The sequence below is a fragment of the Trachurus trachurus genome, assembly GCF_905171665.1.
Source record: "Trachurus trachurus genome assembly, chromosome: 4".
Classification (NCBI taxonomy): Eukaryota; Metazoa; Chordata; class Actinopteri; order Carangiformes; family Carangidae; genus Trachurus; species Trachurus trachurus.
In genome coordinates this window covers 8,329,407-8,355,305 of record NC_139898.1, presented here as the reverse complement: position 1 = coordinate 8,355,305, position 25,899 = coordinate 8,329,407, and the positions used below count along the sequence as shown (strand labels likewise).

General features: G+C 41.6%; 1 protein-coding gene and 1 long non-coding RNA gene across 3 annotated transcripts in view; one reads left to right on the top strand and one right to left on the bottom strand.

Annotated features, from left to right (window-relative positions):
- The first annotated feature begins 59 nt into the window (after positions 1–59).
- LOC310984626 overlaps positions 60–25,899 on the top strand; it is a 30,102-nt gene continuing 4,262 nt past the window's right edge. The window contains exons 1-2 of the long non-coding RNA XR_014595319.1: positions 60–188; positions 6,285–6,393. This is a non-coding gene — a long non-coding RNA (uncharacterized lncRNA). The remainder of the gene's footprint in view (positions 189–6,284; positions 6,394–25,899) is intronic.
- amotl2a (angiomotin like 2a) lies at positions 7,156–14,974 on the bottom strand. Of its 2 annotated transcripts, none has more exons than XM_083970388.1 (11): positions 14,742–14,974; positions 13,130–13,944; positions 12,824–12,977; positions 12,069–12,213; positions 11,865–11,957; positions 10,306–10,601; positions 9,996–10,192; positions 9,797–9,898; positions 9,535–9,695; positions 9,027–9,209; positions 7,156–8,901 (listed from the first exon to the last, which is right to left on the bottom strand). In XM_083970388.1, exons 2-11 carry the CDS (start codon positions 13,852–13,854, stop codon positions 8,816–8,818), a joined length of 2,142 nt encoding a protein of 713 aa, XP_083826514.1. In that variant the 5' UTR covers positions 13,855–13,944; positions 14,742–14,974; the 3' UTR covers positions 7,156–8,815. The 2 variants fall into 2 exon arrangements, with proteins under 2 accessions (XP_083826514.1, XP_083826515.1); XM_083970389.1 differs by having other exon boundaries at positions 12,824–12,974.

The following is a 25,899-nucleotide window of genomic DNA, read 5'->3' as shown; positions in this document are numbered from 1 at the left end:
TTTTGAACCCACAAACATTTTGTGTATCTGTTTTTAGAGGTAGGTCAGTCAGCCAATGTTGGGAGTTTGCCATGACTCCCTGGGCCAAACCAACAAACACAGCCCCAGGCGTGGAGGCCCGAACTCAACCTGTCAGCCTCAAGAAGAAGAAGATCCAGTCCAGATGATCAACTGTGGAGACCTCACAGGTAGGTCTGCTGATGCTGTCCCTGTTTATGTGCTGCAGGTGGTGAAGGTTAAGCAGCAGAAAATCCCTCATTCAGCCCGTAGGAGAAAGATTTCCCCCACAGAGAGCCAGCTTCCTCCCAAGGGTTCTTCCTTTTCAAAAAAATGTATTCTTGCTGCTGTCGCCTCTGCTTTGGGGCCCAGACAACCAGCAGATTTAAAAAAAAAAAAAAAAAAATAGAAAACTTCTGGCTGAATAGGTGCTGAATTTGTCCATCAGAGTGTCAAATACACACATATTTAAAGGCAGAGTCCGTAGGATGTTCCTAAAAAAATATATAGAGAGACTTACAGTAAATAAATCCTGCTTAATCATTAGCTCTATTTCGCCTGCCTCACCTGCCACTGTAACAACCATAGACAGCAATGGAGAAAGGTTGTGACGGCAATAATGAAACACATGCATATGTAGTGGTTATTAGTTTCATCTGTGATCTCACATCTCTGATGGCCTGTACAACATTACACAGTCTGAGGCCAACTCAACATGGCACAGTGATCTCAGACTTCTGCACCCTACTGTATCCAGTCGTCCAGTCCACTCCTCCTATCATTACTACAGCCCTGGAGACAGCATCAGTGGTGAAACAATGAAGGACAGTGTGTATGGACAATTAGATGATTCACTACTTTTCTGATGCCTTCAGTTCCACAATTTTCTTCAGGTACTCAAGTGACTCTATCTGTCTATCTTCACACCTTCTGGTCACAGCAATGTCCCTCAGGAACATCTCAGTCACTTGTCCTAACAGAGGGACAGCTGGAGTCAACTCCCTGGAGCTATTCAGTAATAGAAGACAAAAGAAAGGGGGGAAATACAAGAGGAAAATAATTCACATTTTCATTAAAAAGAATGATCACAACTGTTACTTTCTACAATGTAAATTTGAGGACATGAGACGTGCGCATTATGGCTCTGCACAGTATAAGCTTGTGTCATAAATTGTGAATCACTGAAGATGTAAATGTTGCGCAAAAAGAAGGAGAGGAAATCTGTGTTCTGCCCCTGACAATATCAACAGCAGCCATACATGATTATCTCATGAGTGCAGACTGACTGCTCACTCTCACAGAATATAGTTCATCACGATTGTAATATGTAGTTTATACCGTATTAATTATAGAAAACATTCTGAGGCATGAGCACTGAATCTCCCGGCTTTGCACAATCATTCATTCACACACTTCCTTAAACCTGTTGGTATGCTGCTTTTACTGGGAACTTGTGAAACCCTCATGACTGGCATTCTTTAGATATTATTGCTGGTTATGATGTGGGCTGGCGTGAAGTGCAGCTCCAGAGATACATTGTTTATTTTCACTGAAAAGTAAGACGATATGGGGAGAAGTGTTTTCAAACGTGGGTGTAAATAGCACAGAATGAGGCAAGCTGAGACTAAACTAGTGTGACATCAAAGTGTTAACATGTGTCTGCTGACATGGGGACTTTCAGGGAAAACATACTGCCTATGGTTCTCTGATTTCTCCACCCTTCAACTCATCCGCTCAGGGTGAATTCTTTAGCCTCTGTTCGTCTGAATCATCTGTCATTTCACAGGCTGATGTGCCTCTTACTCATTCGTCTACATTGTTAATTACTCACTAACAATGCAGACTTTAAAACGACTTTTCACAGGTAAGTAGCTCGCACCTGGCTCTAGTGTCAAATCGTTACCACTCACTCAGGTGTCATTGTGTCCGTTCAGCCGGGAGGTCATCCGTCACAGTGCATCTCTCTGTGCTGCTTCAGACACAGAACATTTTGACTCATCCCTCATTTCTTTTCCCACAGTGAATCAGTCTTTCTGGATTTTGCAGGTCAGTTGATTCACTGGAAACCACAGGCAGACCTAGACTGCAGCCAGCCAAACAGCCACGGTGAACATGGTGCCTCATGCATGTTTCATGAGGGACCAGGACTCTGACAGTCACTGTTTATTTAGAGTTTCTTCATTGGTAACAGCAGCTGCCTGCTGCAGGCGAAAAATGATGCTGTCAAGATGTAGCAGCTAAATCCAAAACAGTGAACTGAAAGACAACACAATCTTCAACAGAGCTGAAAGGATGTGCCGAGCTACTAATGTGTGTGTTCAGTTCGCACCTTTTGGGTTTCACAGAGTCAAGTGATCCATTGTTATTATAGATTATTATTTTATTGTTTATTGTATTTTTTGGATCTCCATTAGTCTTCATAAAGATGAAGACTATTCTTCCACATTAAATCAAACAATTATTCCAACAATACAGCGTTTATACAAAGAATTACATAAAATCATTCATCCTATATATATATTAACATGATTATAGAAATGCATATTAAGTAGTACAATGTAAATGAGTTAACATGATGAAGAGGAATAATATATATATATATATATATATATATATATATATATATATATATATATATATATATATATATATATATATATATATATATATATATATATATATATATATATATATATATTTTTTTTTTTTTTTTTTTTTTTTTAACATGATTATAAAATAGTTACATGATTATAGAAGAGTATACATGAGATAACCTGAAGCATAAATGTACCAAGTTGTTCAACGCAGATGCATTAACTTAACATGATTGCCTAATTTAATAGTAGTCTATTGCAACATAATATTATGACGAAACAAAGCTTCTCTCGTTTCATTTTAAAACTCGACATTCCAGTGGTTATGATCAAGTGTGGGGGAAGACTGTTGAGCTACAGCTCTATACATAACTGACCTTTTGAGTGCATTGGTTCTAGGTCAAAAAGGGTTCTAGGTGAAAAAGCTTTTAAATCAAACCTTCCAAGCTGTGTAAAAGTGTTTTTACCAACTCATAATAATGATTAAATATTCACATGTCCACCAATTCTTTACTGACTCTGTCCTTGTGCAAAAGCAGGTAGCTGAAAACAGCACCAACAAGAGTGAGAACCATAAGGGCTGTCACATCACATAGCTTTGTTGGTCCATTGTTAATATGGATATATTGATATGTGCCCCCTTTATTATCACATTTGACACTATGACAGAAGTCATTTCCAAAAGCATTTTTCTGTGAATTGTGACTAAGGAGCAGCAGTGAGTGATGTCAGAACAGGTGTGGCGGCCACAGTTAACACCTAAAGCGAAAACACCTTCATGCTTTTGTGGCTTTTTTTTTTTTTTTTGACCGGCCACGCGGTGCTGCAAGTGACACAGAGTCAAAAATCTGCGGCAAATGGCCTGCTATCTGAGAGGTTCACTTCATCTCAGTAACAACACTAAAATTAGAGGACGGTGCCCTGATTTATGTGGAAAAGTTAAGGGGGGTGGGGGCACATTCCATGACTGCTGTAGACAGGAAGTTTTGGAATCTCCATGGAAATTAAGGCAAAACACAGAGCTCCACTGTTATTTTTCCAAGTATTTCACGCAGGCTTTTTACAGCAAAATATGCTCAAAAGCCTCCAAAAGGGGACAGATGATTTGTTACCAATTGTCCCCTCTATAGCTGCCAGACACATTGATTTACTTACATTAGGATAGAAATAGTGCATGACTTTAAAAGTGCGATAACCGTTGAGGCGAGATGAACTGAAGTAGCATAAACTGGCACAAATGTAAAGACAGAATGTGAAGAATGCGCATTATTCCTTGAACCCACAGTTTATTGACCATGTCAAACAAACAACAAAACCTCATTATATCGGAGCGAGCTTGCTTCGTTGACATCTGTTCTTGATCCGCTATGACTGATGGTTTGGTTACGTGAGAACCATTCACAGTTACTGGGAGTCAAAGTGGTGAAATCATGGTAATAAATGCAACAATCCTGACAACAATCACAGTAATTCTTACAAGACTCCAGATGTGTGTGGAATGCACACACATACTTTTTTTTTCATCCTCCCTGGATGATGACGACTTTAGGACACTTGAGCGTTCCTGGGAATGACTCTCCCTCTGCGAAGTTGTTCTGCCTGGAGTCACATAATCATAACCTTTCACCTTCAGAACCACTTAACACCACTCATGGTGAGGTGGAGGCTCTTTTCTTCGAAGTACTGTCAATAGAAGCTGGATGAAATATTTGAAATGATCTGTGTAAACACAAATCACTGGCCCCGGTGTGCTCCATGGCTCCCAGCTGAAAAAGGCACGGAGATTTACTGCTGCAGCCTTTCTGAGCTGAGAAAAGTGGCACTCCGCTACAACAAGTAAAGGCAGCAGGAGGAAAATGTGTGGCATCTATGGAATGCCATCCGCCGCTCACCGGGGGGACCGAGGAAGGAAAAAATATTTACATTAAAAGTCCAAGAGTGTGCAGAAGAATTTTTTTTGCACGTAAAAGCTGGATGGAAACTTACCAGAGAGGATACACACCTAAAAAGTAAACTTCCTCAAAAGCAATGCAGTTGGCAAGATAGAATTTGACATTTAACTCATACAGGGATAATTCAGACATAACATTATCAAGGTTGACATCTCCATTTGCAATCTATGTGATCTGCCCTGTTCTAGGTTCATACAATCTAACCATAGTCTGAAAACTCACGCAGGTTTTTCATTTTACGTCATGTGAAACAAAATCATCTGATGATGATGATGATGATGATAAGGTTCAGCTGAAATTCCAAGTATCTCCTCATTTGCAGAGGATGCAGTGTATAGGACATAATAACATCTTACAGCACAGCATTATTGATTGTTTGTCTGTCATGCGACTCTTGAATAATAATGAAAAATTGATTGTCAGGGTTGCACTGTATCCATCAGGTGAGGATACGAGTCATGAAGACATATTGTTCATTGTAAAAACCCATGAAGAATTGGAGGCATAGAGGAAGGATAATGGCTTCCACAGATATAGTATTTTCACACTTGAATCATATTATCAAATCACTTCCAGTTATCAACCAGGAAGTGTTTCACTAACTTGAGTACAGCTCACTTGCTGTAGTATTTATCATTCACTTGTACCACAGCTGGATGTGAATAAGGATGATTTGAAACAGTATCAACACACTTTATAAACTGAGTATACTTAAGTATTGTTTTTTGGAAACATTTACTTGATTTTACTACACTTAAAGACAAATACTGTACTTTTGACTACACACAAACATCTCACTACACTGTCTGCCAGTCGTGCTGTGCTTGTCTCATCTTGACACCATGGTTAAGGATGAGAAATAAAGAAAGATTCCCTAACTATCAAATATTTGCTGTGGTCACCACAACCAGAGTGCATCACTTCCTGGAACATCAGTCTGTGGTTGATTCATTGGCTATTTCTACAGTCTTTGTATCATGCCGTACAAGCTTTTTTCTTCTAGAGGTTCTAAAGTTAGTGTATCTACTGTAGTAGGTTGTTTCACAGCCATTAGCTTCTGCAAATATACTGTGGAGCAATACAACTATAAAGATGTACTTTTGTACGTAAGTATTTTTTGAAAATGAGGTACTCCAGTACTTTAACTCAAGTAAAAAAAATTGACAGAACTTCTACCTGCATTATACTCAGCCAGAAGGATTTATACTGTGACTTATAGCTGTGGATGTTATTCAACTCTGGTATTAAATGTGTTTTGAAGAGTCACATTTGTGTTAGAAACAGTTGGAAGTTTGTAGCTTCAAGGTGGCTTATGTCGTTCAGTGGAGAACATTAGTCATATTTTGGCAACACAACAAAACATACAGAGCATATAGATATAAACCAGTGAGGTGACTTTTACTTCAGGAGCGGTCCGTTGAGTTTCTATGGAAATATTGCTTCATTTTCCCCTATTTAAAGAAATGGGTCAACTGGTGGAATTCATCAGCTCGACCATGAATTCACACACAGACCTCAGCCTCCATGCTCAATGAAGGAAAGAAACATAAACATTTTAGAAACATCTATGAATTCGGCAGTGACAAACAAATTGTGGATATGCTATAACTTATGATAAGAGAAAAAAACATGTTTCAAAATGTGGACAACTGCACACAATTGCACACTTTACTCTAATCTTAATCTGGAAAATGTTCACCAGTTAGTCACTAACCTTGTCTGTCTTTTTTGTGTTGGACAGACAGGTAACAATGGACTTGGATGGAGGAGCACAGCTGTGTGCACGGGCTCAGCTCAGCAGCGAGAGTGAATCCAAACAGCATCAATGTGGACTGTGAAAAAATGAAAAGGTGAGCTGAAATGAAATGAAAGGGACCCATGGAGTCTAGTTGTAATTAGTGGGGTAAATCGCCTCATTGGTCCCCTTTCACATCACTTACCTTCTTTTTTACGGGTTGACTTATGTCACACAGATACAGTCAGACCGCTGTTGGAGCATCTGTAAAAGATGCTTTGATTGATGATTGTGTGTTTTTAAAACCTATTTCAGAGCTGTGGCTCACTTTTACATCCCAGCACCTTGCATCATCACGCTCAGCAGGTGACAGTTCGTTCACAGTGTTTGTTAGAAAAATAACATGATTCATCTGGTCTCTCTGTGTAAAATGGGCTGTAGTCATTTTACCCATTGTTCATTTGAAAAAGTGTTGCTTTGAAATAAGTTGAGAGCCTTGGTATCAGTCTTCACCATGCCGTCCCTGAATATTGTGACTAGATCTAAACGAGAGTGCTAAAATACCAAAGTTCTGTGATCCTTTTGGAGGGCATGAATTTGTAAATTACCTACTGTGAAACATCATGTCTCTTATTGATTGAGACATAGTTGAATAGTTATGTTGAATAAACTAGCAGTATAGTTCTTGGACAAACATTACCTTCTCTGACTCCTCAGATGTTCAGTACCTCTGGTTTTTCTAATCAGTCCAATGCATATAAAGTATATAATCGTGAAAAAATGAAAACAGAAACCTGTTTATCAGACATATATTAAGAATTTTAATCTATTATTGTGAAATGTTAAGGCATACATACAAATGTTTCCTTTACAAAAGTTCACAGCAACATCATAATGGGTCAACCAGCTGAAGCAAGGCACCTTAACAGAACCTGTCATTTGTCATCGGTTATAACTTAAGAGTACATCTTTGGCACCAGGAAACAAAACAAATACAGTATATAAATGAATAACACAACTACAAAATATATTAAGTTCTCTCACTTCAAAATAGCCATTCATGTAAACACATTCAAAAGAAAAAGGTGAAGGGCTTTAATTCAAACTGACACATTGCACTGACCAGCAAATGCACTGTGACAGGAAATATGAAGCTTGAAGGGAAATATCAGCTCAATGGGAGATTTCACAGACTGTTTGTAGGACTTTAAAAAATACTCTACATACTGATTGTGATGTTCTAAGTGATGGAGCTGGAGCTTGTGACATCAACAGCTGACATCGGTACAAACTTAACTTCACAACTGGACGATGAATTTGAACAATATTCCCCAACGAAGAGCAGAAAATATCTGAACTGTGGCACATTCCAGTTCGCTACAGAACAGTCGACATTCAGCGGTGCTCAGTGATCTTACACCATGCAGGGAGAAATAAATAGAAGACGCCACGTTAAGGATGTAGTCGACTCAGAAATGTGAGCAATGGAGAAAACACGGCTGAATATAACACAGTGATGGGGACAAAAAAATAGAGTAGCAAATGCAGGCCAATTATAGTTGACCATTTCTATGCTTCTGGTAGAACCAGCTACCACGGCTCAGAAGAAATAACCAGCCCCAGAGAATGAATCATGTGGAGAATGCATGCCATTTTAACAAGGGTGAGGGGTCAGACTTTAGATAGCCTTTTTCTTTAACGGGAGCATTCCCTCAGCGAGGAATGTGAGAAGATTAGCTTCAGCGTGTCAGCCAAAGGGAGCGAAATGTTGGGCAGTCGCCATCTGAGGCCCCAAACATTAACCCGGGATCTGGAAAATTAGACGCCCATGAAACACTGTCAATCCTCGCAGGCTTTTTTAAGAGAGAAATGAGCGTGCTCCACATTCAAAGGAAGTTTCAAAAGCCTCTGCTGAGCGGGGCCCCCGAGTGTATTTTAAAGAGAGGAGCGACTGTTAATTTAGGGGTTTAAGTGGTTCTGCTGAACAGAATAATCCCCAAACACGGCCTGAAAACATAGAGGATGCCTATAATGAGTCGTTTTATAAATATTCCCATGGTAAAAAGGCATGCTACTGGAAACAAAATGTTGGCAGGCTGCACACGTGATCCAGAAAGTGAGTCATTTGTATATATATTAAAAAGTGAACCTTGTCCTTCTCACATCTCAAACAGAAATATCACAATATGAGCAGCATTTACAAATATAAATACAATACATAACTAGAAAAAACAAAAACAAATAACATGCACAACCTATGTATATGCACAATCAGCAGCCCAGTTCCTATCACAACGCAGAATACTGTCCAGGTACCTAGAAGGATTCTGACTTGTGATGTAAAACGTCAGAGTTTGTGAATTGTGCAGAAGCAGCAGGAAGGAAAGCTCAGCTCTCCTCTCACCACTGTGTCACATTCTGGACTCCGCTTTTTTTCTATAGTAGTCAGACGGGGAGGAAAGCCGTTAACACCTTGGCCAAAAGTGTCCGTCATGGTTTGGCTGTCACCGTTGAGTTATTTGAGCTTCAGCGATCTCTCAGATGAGGATTTCTACCACCTCTGCGTCTGAGCCGTTGATGCTCTTGGACGTCTTAAGCGATGCCTTCGGCTCCTCCGAGGTGTCTACGGTGAGGATAAAATTAGCAGATTAGAAAAACATCTTGAAGCAAATATGACTGCAGTGGCGGAACATGACCTTGTTCCACTTAAACAACAAAGCATGGGCCGAGTCTGGACATTGAACCCACCAGTGGTCGCTGCTGAGACGGCCTCAGGCTCAGACTTTAGCTTGCTGGGCTCTGCTGGGAGCTCGGGCTCCTGCGGGGCCTCGTCACTTTGGGTGCTGGAGTCTCTGCTGGGGCCCCTGGGGGCCACAGAGGGGCGGGGTTGCAGAGCGGCAGCACCTGTCAGGTCATCTGAGAGGCTCTTTCCTGTAAAGCGCAGACAAAGAGAGGAGGCTGCTTAATTACCCGCTTACATCCACATTTACACATCTGCCCTGCTGAGTTCTTCCCATGACTATTCTGGATGGGGCTATTCTTGAGTGAGAGACGATATGCATTCCACTTTAAAAACATCTTGCCTATTTGAGGGACACCAAACGGTTGACTAACTGCTCCCTGCTTTTTTTTTAGGAAGTGCACATTCTGTCTGGCGACACAGACCAGTCTGCCAGTTGTCGCTTGATAGCACATGACGTTAAAAGATTCAAAAATTCCCAAGTGGAGCATGAAGTGTTAGGACAAAAAAACCCACCTTTACTCTCCGTGTTGCTGGCCACCGTGTTGATGGAGGGGGCAGACCTCGCCAGCCGAAGCCCCTGTCTGTCCAGCCTGCCCTGCTCCCATCTGGAGCGCTGCTCCAGGACTTTAACCACGGCATCCTTCTCCAGGAGCTGAGCGTAAAGTGCTCGGATCCTAAACACACGGAAAACATGATGAGCTCACACACTTCTACACATTAAGACATACACTGTTGGTTCAGGAAGAGCTTCACAAGGATGTGAGGAGACATGTACCTGTTCTCCATCTCCTGATATCTGTGACCGGACAAAGGCAGGTCTTCATTAAAGCTGCTGTTCGGTGAGTGTCGGGGTGAGTGATTGATGATGGTTGTGTCTCTGAAAAAACAAAACAACACATGACGGTTAAAAATCTCGATCCCTTCTTTAGTTCACAGTATTTTTACTGAATCAGTTTTTGTGCGTTTCTTCATACCTCTGTGCTGCAGCAGTGGCAGCTGCATCCATAGCAAACTGCCTCATGGTGCTCTCCTCCAGGTACTTCTGCTCCCACTTGGTGATGTCTGCCTCCAGAGCCAGAACACGCTCCTCCTTCTCCCTCAGCTGCTGCTGCAACTGCAACGTGGAGGAGCTCGGTCCCGTCGCTGTGGGGTCAGCGGCATGGTTCTGAGCCTGAGATAAAAAGACACGATGGAGGGGGTTAATATCAGACTTAACATAACAAACAAGTATATTCTTTAAGCTACACAGACAAAGAGGAAACACGTGTTGGTGTAAAACCTCACCTGCTGCGCCCTGAGGCTCTTCAGTTCCTGTTCGAGTCGCGTACGGAGCCGCAGCTCCAGCGCTTCCCTCTTCTCGCAGGCGGCCTGGAGCTGAGCCAGCGCGCTCTGAAGCCGCTCCACTTTCTCCACGTACGCTCTCTTCCTCTGCAGTTCTTCCTCCAGCTGCCGGTTGCGGACCTGCGTCGAGGCCAGACCCTGCTCCAGCAGCTCCTTCCTCCGCTGGCACTCCTCCCCGGAGACGCGCAGATGCTGAATCTGCCTCTCCAGACGATCCCGCTCCCGTTGCTGCTCCTCATCTATAAGACACAGACAAGAGGAAAAATACACGTCAGTGACACGATCCCGGGGTTAGAGGTCCTAGGTCAAAGGAAGCTAAACATGGCCACACCGCTCTGTATATAAGCAGCCATTCTGGGAATTACACTTTAAATGGAATGTGACCCAACAAGGGACATTTACATGCTGCTATTGAGGCATGTGGTTCAACGACAAAACCATTTCATAGTTTGTCCTCTTAAGTGAAAATAAATCAGAGCCCACTGTTACAGTGAATCAAAATCAACTACTTCCACTTGTCCATTAAAAACCAGCTCAGATTTACATAAAACTGTTAGAGAGTAAAGACAGTTCATCCGTTGTGTCACTTTAAAATGGGGGGTGATTACACAACATGAGTGCATGCCTGTGAAGGGAATGCAGACTTCCTCTTATCCACTTACGCACACAGGCATAGCTTTGTACTGGGAAAAGCTCTGGAATGCTTCTAAGGACGTGAAGTAAACAAGCAGCTCAAAATATAATTCAAGTGGTCCTTCTAACAAAAAAAAAGTAAAATACACATCCCACTATTGTATGTTACCATGGTTGTGCCATGATAACTGTTTCCAGGGAACACAAACTGGCTGTTTAAAATGCCCAGAGAGGTATAGTTGATTAAAAACAACTAATTTCTAATTTTCAGAAATGTAGGTAAAAAGAAAAGGTTATTTAGGTTTAAGAGAGAAATATACAGAAGTAATCAATGATGATTAAAAACCATTAGGTTAAAAAAAATGCCCAAAGAAGGAGAGTGAGCCAGTCAGAGGTCATGTTGAATTGGGCCTAGACGCCCTGGAGTCCTAGACTTATTAGTTCCCCTTGAGGAGGGAAGTCGGCAGTGATGCAAATCTGAGAAAAGGGGGGTTTGGGGGGTAAGAGGGAGGGGGGTGAGGTGGGGGTGGTGGGGGCATTTCTAATGCTGGAACGGCCTGAAATACCTAAAAAAAAATTCCTGGAATCCAGGCCACATTTACTGCAGCTATGAAAAATGTCTGTGGTCGAAGTGCCAAGAGTCACTCTTAACATTAGAGATAGAGCTATGTGGGGCCGGGGGCTTTTATAACACGCCACATCACTGAAAGAGGAAACCAATCCCTGCTCAACTATGTTCCTGCTATTGTTAAGTGCTTCACAGGGCAGCGTGATTTGTCAGATCAGATAAAGAAAACGGCCCTGCGGTCTTCCTTCTCTCCTCCGTCATGACCCTGAGCTGTGAGAGGACGGTTTCTCTATGAACTTACTCTGCTCCAGCAGCTTCACAAAGACGTGCTGCCTCTGGTCTGAACACTCAGCCTCCTTGGCCACTCGCTGTTTGTTAGCCGTGTCAAGTTGTTCTGTACAGAGGTGAACAAACAGAACACCACCGTTAGACACACACACACACATACACAGAGCGACATTTAACAGCCAGACCGTTTCAGTTGATCAGATGAATGAACACGTACCTCTCAGGTCTCTGTTGAAGTCGTGCATCCTCTTGATCTCAGCCTCCAGTTTATTCCTCATTGTTTTCTCCAGACTTTCCCGCTTGACAGAGCCTTTCATCAGAGTCTCATAAGCCTCAGAGATCCTCTGAATCTCCAGCTCCAGCTGAGAAGAAAAGATGAGCAGAACATGAATCTCTCTATTCACTCGGTGTCTGCATAGTGGTTCATGCTGCAGGTGTTGATATCAATGAGTCTAATTAGTCATTTCCACAAAGACCCCCTCTTTTCTTTTTTTTTACTGCCCACAGGCAAATGGCTTCTTAACACTATGCGCAACTGAAATGTGGGAATCAGCATTCCTCAGTGAACACATGTGGGGGTCCAGGTGTCAAGGCATTTATCTGCTTTCATGGCAATATGCCAGCACGGTTGAAAGACAAAGGGGAGAGGATGTATTGTAGGAATTCTGCAGGCTAGAGGAGTGTGAAAACTCTCAATCCCAAACTGACAAAGCAAGTCATTGAAAGGCAACAAAGAGAAAAATGCATGAAATCATTAATGTTAAACAAAACAAAAAAAATCTAGCAGCAGATGTGTCTGTGTCACATCTCAGTGAAGTGCTCCAGTCACTGGGATCGCTCTTCCCTGCATATTTCTTAAATGCCAGACAGCTCATCAGCCTGACATGCCCTGGCAGGATAACTGATGTTTTACAGTTTCCACTCCCTCTATGAGCCAACAGCTCCATTTATCGCACCGCCGTCCTCCCTCACCTTCTGCAGCCTGGCGGCCTTCTCGGCATAAACCTCCAGCTCCTTCCTGAGACGCTCGTTCTCCCGCATCAACACGTCCGTCTGAGCTGAGTTATTGCTGGAGGCTGTAGCGATGCTGTTGTGAGCCATCTGGGACTGAGCAGACACGTACCTGCTGAGAGGAGAGACAGGTGACTCATTACAACTCTGATGACAACCGCAGTGTCTTGGAAATACGAAATGATGAAATGAATGATTGACTGGAAATTCTATTTTATCTGAATCACAATTCCACTGTTTCCTGCATCTGCTGTCTTTTTTTCTTACCTGTGATGCTGTGAGTGGAAGGGGGGAGGAGGCTCTCTGTAGTACTGTCCATGCTCCTGTGACAGACTGAGCATATATCCAGGGAGTCTGGTACAGAGAGGATAGTCCGGTGGCGGCCCACGCTGGTTTTCACACTGCTGAGCCCCAGGCGCCACAGCATTTGAGGCATTATTATTATTATTATACAGCTGTGGATAGCTGTGTGAGAAGCTTGTAGCCAAACTGTCTCTACTAGGTCCATTCCTCTCCAGAGAAAGCTGCATGAGCCTCTCACTGAGAGAGCGAGCATGCTCCCTCTTAAGATCCCACTGTCCCTCACCGTGACTCCCCATTATGTCCATGCTGGGGCTCTCCTGCTCCATCTGCCCCTTCTGAGAGATCAGGTACTGGGAGTGGGCCTTGGCCTCCTCGTAAGTGGGCAGCTCTTCACCGTGCAGCTGGTACAGGTGGCACATGGGGCTCTCAGAGCGCAGGCAGTCCCCATGGTGCTCCTGGCCTTGAGGCTCCTGCCGTGTTGACATCTGGATGTACTGGGTCTCCTCCTGAGTCAGACTCTCCAGAGAGGAGCGGGGGCTACCCGTGCCCCCGCCGCCGCTGCTGCCTCCACGCAAGGCCTGCTGCTGGATGGCCAGCAGCGTGCGAGTGTCTGTCAGGTTCCCGTAGCGGAGCTGCTCCTGGATGAGTCGGTGCAGGACCGTTCCAGAGGAGTCTTCAGCAGTTCTCATTTCAGTCAGGGCAAAAAATGTGAAAAAGAATAAAAGCACAAAACAGCCTAGAGGTGTGGGGGGGGTTTGGACTCTTCACAAATCACAAATCTGAAAGAAAAACAATAATCATGATGTTACCCAACATAATATGTACATTTTTTTAAATCCATTTCATCTAATCAACTCAGCATTTCTGTCAGGATTCCCAAACCTCATTCATGTGTAATGTAATGACTGCAGTCAACACTAACAGCATTCATCTCAATCATAACTCCCAAGCTCTTCTGTTGCAACATGACTTAAGCTGCGAGTGCATGAGCTGTAGTTGGAAATACCTCGGACAGTGACATAAGCGCAAATTCAGTTTTATGGCCCAAACACTGTTAACTCTAACTTTCTCCACTCAGACAGGAGAGTAATACTGAAGCGTTGCTATGAACGTCAGAGTCTGCCCACGCTCTCACACAACAACAAACATGCCGATTTCTCAATCTGACATGAATCATGTTGCCCAACATGTAGGCTTATACGGGAAACACATCGAAATACAGATAATGAAAGTATGCTCTGATTAGTAATGAATTAATACGCTGAAATGGTACAGGATTTAGAGGTCATTGGGATAAAATCCACTCCAAATGTATTTATGAGTGGCTTTCATTTGATTTTAGACTTTATATATCACCGGGTAGAATAGATCCAATAGATCCACAATAGAAAAATAAAATAAATACAATAGCTCAAACTGGGAAAAGCATATATTTCACCGAGCAGCAGCAGCAGCAGCAGCAGCAGTCAGTGCTGCGCCATGCTCAAAATGAGACGTCTGGTTATCAGGCATTATCCAGACTCAATCCGGCCCCGGAGCGAGAGATAAACTTAGAAAAACAAACCGTAACACTTACCGAGTGGTAGTCTCATCCCACACCGAGCGTTTAACAGGCGGTGTAATCTCCCGGTGTTTTGCGCTCAATTCAACAATGTCCACAAGTTCGTCGAGCTCCTCTGCTCCATGTAGGTGTGTGTGTGCGCACGGACGGGCAGCGGCAGCAGACTGAGCGGAGCGAGGCTGCGAGCTGCACCAATAAATAACTGAGGGCCGATTGTTCGCTGCGGCTGGAATGACTGGAATGTAAAGGCTCCAAGTCCCTGTGGGATCAAAAGCAGAGCACAGGGGAGGAGGAGGAGAGAGGGAGGAGGAGGAGTGAGTGAGTGAGGGAGGAGGGAGGTGTGGAGGGAGGGAGCAGAAATTGGATTCAGAGCAGCAGTAGCAGCAGCAGCAGCTCTGTCTCAGCTGGCTGCCTGTGTCATGTAAAAGAGCCTGTTGTTATTGTTGTTGGTGTAGTTTTAGGGATTTTAAGTCTTCATACAAGTGTTATTGTTGGCATGGAGGAGATAAGAAGGTCATAAAATTCAATAAAACACTTCAAACTCACACTCATAAAACTTTATTGGATACAATATTTAAAATTATGATATCAAGGATTTTCTGTGGGCTATGTGGATTTCTTCTTAATCATACAGGAACCCACACAAATTGAGGAAAATCTAAAATTAGCTTCTTAAAATTTCAAAAGAGAGAGATCTGAAAACTCAGTTTTAGTATATGCTACAGGTGTATACTCACACAAATACTCATCATCATGAGATGTGGAAATTTGGCTGGGGTTGTCTGTTTTTTAATTCACTGTCCATTGCATTTGTTGTGTTTTCACTGTCCTGTCCTGTCCTGTCCTGCACTTATTTATTCATGTGAAAAGAAATGAACACACACACACATCACCACAGCACGTTCCAATGTATATAATAGCAAAATAACATAACATAACATATAAAATAGCAAATAAATGGAATCTTGAATCTTGAAGCTGAAGTTTAGTCCATAAAATGTCAGAAAACTATGAAAAACAATGAATCTATAGCACGCTGTGATGTAGTTCTGGGCTCCAAAGAGTCAAAGATAGTACATTTTCACTGATGTAAAACAAAGAAATACTGAAGATCTAAGACCTGAGAGGCTAAAAATGTAATTTTTTGGGCATTTTTGTTTGATAAATGTCTAATTTGATCATCATAGTTTTCTTTTGGATCATCAGTTCAAATTATCACCCTTATGATTTAGAAACTTGCACTATGAGCTGAATTTGTCAAACTTTACATGATGAAAACACAACACAACCTTGATCCCACTACAACCACCTCACTGGAAAAAAGTGCTGTGATATAATTGAGACATGGATTAATCATTATTTCTTGAACAGTCCTTTGTTTGCATGCGCCTGGTAAATATTTAAGCCGTGGCCCGTGCCAGTTAATTGCAGAGTGTGTGTCTGTGTGTGTGGACACAGAGGGAGAGGGGCGGGTGCGAGGCACGATGCCTGCCAGCTGTCCGTGGACTGAAATCCCCTTCCCCTCCTTTAATAAGAGCTCTGAGAGATGCATTGTTCTCCCCAAAAAGCAGACATGACGGGGGCAGCCCTGCCATCTGCTGTTCTCCCCTCCACCACTAGCACCGGCTATACGCTCCATTCACACACACACACATGCACACACACACACGCATGCAGATGAAGAACCTGGGATCAGCTGGCAGTGGGGGTTGGGCTGTAGTATTTGGATAGTAATGTTATTGAGTGCAGCCCTTTTTTGCATGAAAAGGATCATCCTGACGTGGAGGCTGGGTGTAAACAAGCCCCCTCTTGTTGTGGCGGTGCAGTCAGTCCATAGACAAACTGCAGGTGACTTTATCTCAAACACTCACAGGCAAACGTCCACCTGCTGATTTGCATGGCAGTTGAAGTCCAACGGTAACTCAAGAATGCTGATTGCTTTAACAACTGATAAGAATCACCAGGTTTTGCCATTTCATGTGTCGTGTGGGTCAACAAGACAAGTAACTGCTTTATAACAGCTCATGCTGTGCTGCCGCACCAGTTTACACTTTACATTGTACATGAATGCTGCAACTTGTTGCTAGATGAGTCAGATGAGAAGAGTTTACATTCATATCTGTCACTTACTAACTTGGAACTATTGCTAGATAATAAAAATCTGTCCAGCAGTGAAGTTCACTAACTAGACACTGCTTCATGTTTGTTTAATCCACATAAAAGCTCAGGCATAAAAACAGAGAGAGGGTTATTTATTTGACCCCATAAAGAGCTGCTTTGTCTTTTTACACCTTGAACTAAACAAACAAGATACTGTAACATTGGCCTCAGACAAACCAATGCTGTCTGCTCTAATGTCTACTCATTATTGGTAAAGGAGCAGATGTCACCAGCTTAGCACAGCACAAAGAGTGGAAAGAGGAGAAAACATGTCATTTTCTCTGGTGTAATGGACGTCATGTAGCATTTCTGTGGAGCTAAGTCATGTCCAGTCACAGAGGACAGCTTCGCAGAGCAGCGTGACTCACATTTCTTTGTACTGTGTAAAATGCGACAAATGTAAACATAGTGTCTGAATGATGGCGCTTCAACTTCACTAATAATAGTCAATCTACTATGTTATAGCATTAATTACATTCAAATATTATATATATGTATGATTTCCATTTATATAAACAGGTATAAAATATAAAGAATATGGTGAAATTATGTACTATACCTACAAGTAACATATTAGAAATGTGAACATCGTGATACTGCATACACAGTGTAGTCCTTACAAACATGTACATTATGGTTGTATTTTAGACAAGACGTGACGTAAATATATTTCTATCTATCCATCCCAAAGCCTGTCAGAGTACAATATACTGCTGTTATAGACATTGGGCACTAAACACCTGAGACCACATGTTTGAAATCATTGAGAAATAAATAATATATAATATTATGTACAGTATATAATGTTTATTTAAAAAAATCTTTGCTCATATATTATACATGTATGTTACATACAAATACATGTATTAATAAAAAATAATGAATATGTATGGAGGCAACATATCAAAATTCATCTTATAGATACAATCACATTCATATAAGGACATAGGTCACACATCAACAATCAGTGCTAAAATTGTTACTATAAGTCATTTGCATCATTCTTTGGTTGATGACGTCACTCGGTGTCAACCACACTGGACTGAGTGGCTGTGGACTGTTCCCTTTTTTCATTTATTAGTTTATTTCATAGGGACAGTGCACCACTAATCAACAGAGTTAAAAGAAAACTGTAAGTGGGCCAGAGTTAGCCAACAAGGCTAGTTTTCGTCCGTTGTCCCTGGCCAGATGTTAAAGGCAACCTAAAATTAACCTGGTTTACTGAGAAACAGTGTGACATTGGTTAAGAGTATTCATCCCAACCAAAACAAACTCATAAATATTTGGCATTACCAGCTGTTCCAGCAAAGCATGATTTTAAAACATTACGCAGTTTAAGACTTGAGGAGAGTGAATCAGAGTACATCACACACAACATGAGATGAGTCACTTATGGTGCCACACACAAGCAAACGGACACGAATAGAGAAATGGATCTTCACTGAAAAAGAAGCAAAGGCCCCTCATTAACAAAAAAAACTCCAACGAGACAACCATTAAAAGTCTAAATCAGAAACATCTCCATCCAAACTATTCCACCTGAAAAGGCACATGTGCATCACATACACTGAGCATGTACAGTGTATTACTTTATTTGTATATCACTTTTCATACAGTAAAGTGAAGCTGAAAGTGTGTTACACTTGAACAAAAGACATACAAATAAATTGAAAAGAATTGAAAGTTCAGAAGACAGAATTCAATATGAAGGTTAAAGGGATTAAACACAATATAAAAATGCGTTACCTGGGGTGTTCGATGGTCAAGTTATGAGCATGGCCCATGTTGGCAATGCCCAATTCAATGATCGGCAGATGTACTGCGTGTCATTCCCCCAGTCTCTCTCCACTATCCTATCAATTAAAGGCAAAAATGCCCCAAAAATATCTTTAAAAAAAAAGCCTTCCAGTAGAGGTGTGTTTTAAGTTGTCTTAAATGTCCATAGAGGTCAAGGTCTGATCATTACACAGTCTGGCTATAGTTGATAAAAGCAGCTTCCTCACTTTGTTTGTGGAGGGGTTGGCTTTGGGCACAAGCAGCTGTGGAGGATCTGAGGCTTTTTGTGGCGGATAAGTTCTAAAAATCAGAGATGTATGAAGGTGCTGTGATAAATGCAGAATTTGACTGAACAACAGCTGCAGCAAAAACAACAAGGTCAGCAACGCCCATGTTACTTTTACCGCTGGTCGTCTGCAGATTAGACCCAAACAGGGAGCAACTGTTGGTGTCTATATCATAAAGTCCTGTCCAGACAAACTGAAGCTAAAGGTCCAACATCATTTCATAAAGGCTATTTATTTATGATCTTGTATTGAAAGAAGATAAAAAGAGATATGTTTCAAAACACAAACCGAGAGTCCAGCTGTTATCCTCTATACTGACAATAGTCTAGATGAAGCAGTGACATCTTACAGTCCTGCTATCTATGGGTCAAATTTGGTCTGTGAAAGTGGTGCAGAAAACAAACATGTGGTCCAAGTTTGGGCCAGGTTTGATTTGCTTTCAGGAGAGTGAAGAGCCTGACTCTGTTTACATCCAATATTAATATGCATCTTGGGAAATCCAATCACAAGTCAGTGAGTGAGACAGTTCACACCTGATATTACGTAAACAATGTCTCCAAATATAGATGTGACCACTTGAGATCAAATCTCACTTTTCTATGGATTATTGTTTCATCTGATTTAATCCCCAAACAAACAAAACTCCCAAGATGTTAGACACATTCAAGGCTTTTATATATGGGCTTTGAAAAATGTTCAGACTTCATGGACAGAGCTAACTTACATGACAGGAAAACTGAATGAGTTAAAATGAGAACCTGCTTCCATTGACTGAGAGGACATCAGCTTAGTGGACGGTCCTTCAAACCTTTATTGGCAGGACAAAGTGCACTTTTTTTTTTTTGTGCAGTTTTTTTTTTTATAATGCAGGCTCCCATTTCCGGTCTTTGTGTTAAGTTATTTGGCTGCAGCTCCATATTTTCTACATTACCACCTCTATAAAGCCTGACACCTTAAAAAATAATTATGTTGTCTGGACAAAAGTATAACATGTGCTTGTGTTGGCATATTAACTCCTACACTTTTCCATTCAAATTAGCAAAAAGCTGAATAAGTGTGACACGATGATTCACATTAGCATTACATGTTTGACCGAGACAGAACAGCAAATATTAGCAATATAACCTCAGTGTTGTTACTGTTTATCTCTGAGCCACATCTTCTGAATAAAACAGGGTCAGACATCTAAGTGAAGACTCAAAAAGTGAATTTTACATTATGTTGGTCACCATGTTATAGCCTACATCAGCTCTATCACAAACATAACGTTAGACCTTTCACCTTTCCCCCTCACGTTTTCAAACACATTTACCATCAGGAGTGACGCTTCAGATCGGCCATTTGAACCTGTTAATGGCGTGGCCCAGGCTGACTGGGTTCACACAATGCAGACTGATCTGGGAACACCAGCCTTGTTATGTGAGGTAGGACAAGCCAGGCGCCTTAGCAGCTCCTTTTGTTTTCCTGCAAAGGAGGAAATTCCTCACATTACCATGTCCATAGGGTCTGACCAAGCCTCCAGTCTGCTGCTTCATGGAGGACGACAGGAGGGCAACCAGCAGCCACTCGTGTATTCTCTTTAACGGCTGGTTTCTAATGAATTATAATGGAGACTGGCTGCCCCAATTCATAACCAGAACTTTTCTCTGTATACAATGGCTGTTTACAATGACATATGGGTCAGGAAGTGAGGGGACTTAAATGATTAATACGTTTTGACATTTGACTTTTTTTCAAATTGAATAGACAAATCTAAATTACAGTATTTGTAAATGGATCTGATGTAATTCCTGAAAATAGTTCACATAAAAAAAATCCCACATTTTCACTTCACAGATGGAAACTTCTTTACAAAGACAAGCGGCCATGTTTGATGACTGTACAACAACTGGAGGTGAACAACATTTACACAAGTCAGAGTTGCTGCACATCTACTTAGAAACGGTCCCTCGCACCTGGTGACACAAGAAATTCCTCACCTCAGCAGAAAAGTAAACAGGCTGCAGTGAACCAGCGAGGAAATCTAAACAGAGCTATGCCTGTGGGTGATGCTGTTTACAGATAAGGCAAGGACAAATATTTTCATGATGGGGGCTCATCGCTTCAGTGGTTTTCACTCTGTTCCACTTCAGCCCCATTCAGCTAAATTTAACTGGGTTGAGTTCTCTGAAATCACTACAATAACATTTACAACACTCAGCAGAGGAGTACATAAAAAAAAAATATGAAAAAGAAAGTTTCTTACTTTATATTACACTGTCTAATTGTAACATACATTTAATTGATAATTTTTTAATCACTCATATCGTGGGTTTATGCTCTATGTTATTTTACATTTGGCATTTTAATGGCTGTATTGTTTTGTATTATAGCCTATTATGGTTATGTTTTCATCTGCCATCGTAGGTATGAGTACAAAGAAAATCAAGTTCCTTGAAAAAACAGTAATAAGTATGACTTACATATTGCACATAACCACAGATGAGACGGTGAAATGAGCCGACTTAGGACCAAATTCAGTGAGTGTGTCCTGATATGACTGATGACTGTTTGATACACATAACATTATGTAAAAACAAACATTATAGACTCATTTTGAGAGTCCAGAAATAATTCCTGGTAAATAGGAAGATGAACGAGTCTGCCTCATAATGACGACACAATTCTTACTGTAGCCAAAGTGTCTTGACGGCCACCATCAAAGACAGGTGAGCATTGTCTCATCTGTCGCTTCAAACACAATGGCAGCTTTTGAGTCACCACATCCGCACAGTGAACAAAGACTCATTCAGTTAAGGAGGTGTCGACCAAGTCATGAAAGAAAATAATGAATAAAATCCACAGTCCTGCTATTTCCATCTTTCATCTTTTGGTTATGATAGTTTTCACACATGCAGACTGAGGAGAGCAGGACGTGTTGTGACACTTTGTTATTCTGAAGGTGTTTTTTCTATCTACGTATATGAGTTTTCAATGGTGTGTAGAGCAGCTGCTGCTTAAAACTCCCTTGTTGCCATGTTGCAGAAACCTTTAGAAGGTGTTCAGCTCAATTGGTGATTTGAGGAAAACAGCAGCTTGTGTTTTGCTCATAACACAGATCTTGTGTCAACAGACAACACGAGCGCTCCTTCTAGTGCTAGAGTTGTCTGTTTGAATACTGCCTACTGTTTATTGAAAAAATAACTTATCTGAGAGAAGATTTAGGCAACAAGAAGTGGTATAAACAAGTTGTAACTTGTGAGGAATTTCACCAAATATAGGTGGTCCAACTGATTATTCTAAGTTTATTTGAGCATATGCCATATGTTGCCATGAGCTGAGGAAGAATAACCTTCACAATAAGAGATGAGTCCAGCTCAAGATGCACATTTTGTTGAAACGTTTGACTTTTTTAAAGCAGAAGACTGTGTAATGTGACATCACGGAGCTCCAGGCTAAGGGGCAGATGTTTGGGGGGAAACAAAGCACAGAGCAGCCTATCTCCTGCCCTCCAGCTCAGAGGCAGATGCACCTGTCAGTCCCCCCGCCATATGGACTCCTGCAACAAGAATGCAGTGTACGCAAAACAGAAAGAAGAGAGTAACCTCAAATATGAAGCACATTCTGTACAAAGTGAATCTACCACCTGTTCCTCACAGAGAGGACCTATTCAAGAGTAATCTTCCCTTTCTCTGGTCCACATTCTTAAAAACCATTATATTGAAAGCAGGTGGAGGAAGCGTGCACTGTCACATCAGCTGCAGTTCACTTACAGCTGTGAACAAATGCCCAGACTGTTTAACAGGCCCAGCCGTTGTTGCTCATCGCGAAAAACCTGTCATTAAACCCCATAGCCTATTCACCATCATTTGTGGATTCGAAGAGACGGCCAGGTCTAAACAATGAATCTCAGCTTACACAGATGCTTGTATGCATGTACGTTCGTCTTGCGCCCCTCCCCACCCACCCGCACAGGCCTGGCGCAGTCCCCGTAGAGGCAGATGGCAGGGGAGAGGCGTCGCCTTCAGGCCAGATAAAGATGTCGATTAGCTGAGTGGAGAGTGGAGCCCCCAATCTGCTCATCAGCCAGTGGATTGAGACGGATTCCCCGGTGCTGGAAGCCTAGAAACAGCCCAGTGTCAGGCAGAGAGCAGGTGGTGGACCTCTCCACCAGAGGCCAAATACCTTACAGCCCTGAAGGCAAGGGTTAAACACTGGGATTTCCATTTTACAAGGGGGAGAGACAGGGTGAATGTTGACCATAAAAAAGAAAGAGAAACATATTGTGATGTATTTAACTAAAGAGTATTTAAATTGGCTGCTTTGGTGGCGCTCTCTCTCATTTATAATTTCCTTCCAACATCCAATCATTTTAAAACTGCAGATTAAAATTGCACTTAGATAATTTAGTATAGTGCATAGTGTTACATTAGGTTTTTGTGCATACTCAACTGATCATGATTGGGAATTTATGCCTATTTTCCAGAGTTTATTAAGATCATTAACATAAATAGAGTAATACAACATTTGAGCTCAACACTGTTGAGGTCTTTCTAAGTCATGGTCTTTCCTCAGATTATTTGACTGTCCATTTTATGCCTGGCTATATTTATTGTTGGATCTAAGCTTGGTAGCAAAGGTTATTGTCTGTGAGCAGTGCCTGACACAGTTTCCTCTGTCTGCCCCCACCTCTGTCCCAAATGTCTGACTTTGTGTTTCTGGCAATTTGCTCCCATTGTGCAGCACTTCCTGATAGGAGGCACTCTGGAAGACTGGGCTCAGTCAACTGCAAAGGAATGTGACATTCCTTTCTAAAATTACGGATGTTCCCTTGGATTTCTGTGGCCAATTTCTGCCATTTTCCCTGTGGTGTCTGGAGAAAGTGTTTCCGGAGAGACACGCAAGTGCACACAAGAGGGAATACTCTAAACTTTATCACAATTGAACTGCAATAAACTACAGGACGCACACAAAGTATTTATTTGAAACTGTAACACACCAGATCATATTGTTATTGTTCCTTTGTCCACTTTTATCAACATAAAATATTGTGAGAATATTTTACATTGTATATTACTGGCATGCTCAGTATAATGTACCCTAACCCTAACTTGTGGCACGATCAACCTCTCAAACAGGCTCCCGACCTTTTTGACTCTTTCTTACCAGAGACAGTATTTACCTATGGTTAAAGCTTCAGTGTGGAGTCAGTTCTGTATCTTAGATTTTTTGATTGGATTTTGATTAATTTTTTTTTTTTTTACAGATACTGGAAAACTTGAATTTCACACAAAAAAGCAAAACAAGAGGCCGACAAATTTTTATATACATACATATGAAACAGTGGAAAGAAAACTGCATAAACAACATGAACGTTTCTTTCATTTGGGTTGATGGTTGTCAGTAAAATGTAGATATATCTAGATATAGATAGATACTGAGCAATTACATTCATTCAGCGTTCCTTTCCTTTAGCCTTGTGTTTGGTCTCTGTAGCAGCTCAATGTTCCACTCTGAGCGTCGCTGCAAACTTTGTGTGCTTCGTTTCAGGACAGGAAGTGCTTTTTTGTCGCTGCAGAAAGCTGTGCTGTAAATCACAGCAGAGGTTAGAGGGAACTGTCACAGTGAAGTTATGTCACAAGATGAAAATGGAGAGTTAATAATTCCCCTGTTTTCTTTGTTTGCTAGTGTTGTTATAGCTTTTTAAACTATATTTCATTGTGTCTCACAGTCAGCTTTCTCATTTGATTTATCCTTTTTCTCTTCCAGTCAACTGTGAAGCACTTTAACCTGCACTACCCTGTGTGAAAAGTGTTATACAAATAATGTTTGATTAATTTACTGATGAAACAATAAGCTAAGAACCTATAAAGCTCAGTAGAGCTGAGGTAATTCTGTGGGTCTTGTTGTCACTACAAACAACGTCTTTCACAGACAAGTAGTCCTGTGATTGATTTTCAGTATGAAAATATTGATTGTAGCTGCTTAATCATAATGTGACCCTTTAGATTTATTGTCCACAACACAGAACTAAAAACAGCAATGTTTGCAACCATAAATCTTACCCTGAATCTTAGCTAAAAGGAGAAAAAAAGAAAAAAAATCGGATGTTAGAAACTTTTTGATATACATCCTCCATTTAAAGAAACACTAAACTCCACGTGAGTAACTTTAATAATAATTAATTAATTTCCAGTCCTTTCCTCCTATTTGAAACGCTTTTATTTTGTAGCTGAAGCTACCCCTGGTGTTTTTGAGGGAATCTGTATTTCGATAATAATCTCAACAATCAGAAAATCATTGAATGTTTACTAATGACACCATGTCAGCAGAGCGCTTCAGTAAATGTGGGTCAAACTGAACAAACACAGAGGGGGCCACAGGCCTGCTGCGATAACCTCTATCTCCAGATGGTAGACTGGAGTTAAAGGGGAAAAGGAGACAGGGGAGTGGAGGGGTCAGACGTCAGGAATGAGGAAATCCCACCCTGGCCCCAGCAGATAGAGGACAGGAAGCGTTTCCATTTGCATACAAAATCACCCTGAGTACAGCAACATGTGCAGCGCGGCCGGGGCGAGTGCATTGACAGCGTGGGAGGAGACCTGCAGACCACTGATAGCACACTGAGAAGTGGCCACTACGTGACGACACACACACAGGGCCGCAACTGCAGAGCAACAATAAAGAGGCACCTGAAGCAGAAGCACATTCATCACGTTTTGTGACATAGATACAGACACAGTATAAAATCGCTTCGGTTTCCTCTGCCCTGGACGCCTCTGCAGTGAATCCAGAAAGCTTATATAAATAAACAAATAATCCCTCAAAACCTCAGCGTATTATATTGTCAACAGTGTACACGCCACCATCAGATAAATCATGTAAATAACTTTCTCACAGTACAGGACTTTAAACACCTCCAACAATCACACATCACTCAGATCCTGTTTGTGTAATGGATGAATGCCTCA

Excerpts from the sequence above, each read along its gene's own strand:
- amotl2a (XM_083970388.1), bottom strand. The coding sequence starts at position 13,854 with ATGAGAACTGCTGAAGACTCCTCTGGAACGGTCCTGCACCGACTCATC. Across the intron at positions 10,193-10,305 it reads AGAGCCTCAGGGCGCAGCAG|GCTCAGAACCATGCCGCTGA; the intron begins GTGAGGTTTTAC and ends TTTTTATCTCAG. Across the intron at positions 8,902-9,026 it reads CGTCTCAGCAGCGACCACTG|ACACCTCGGAGGAGCCGAAG; the intron begins GTGGGTTCAATG and ends TCCTCACCGTAG.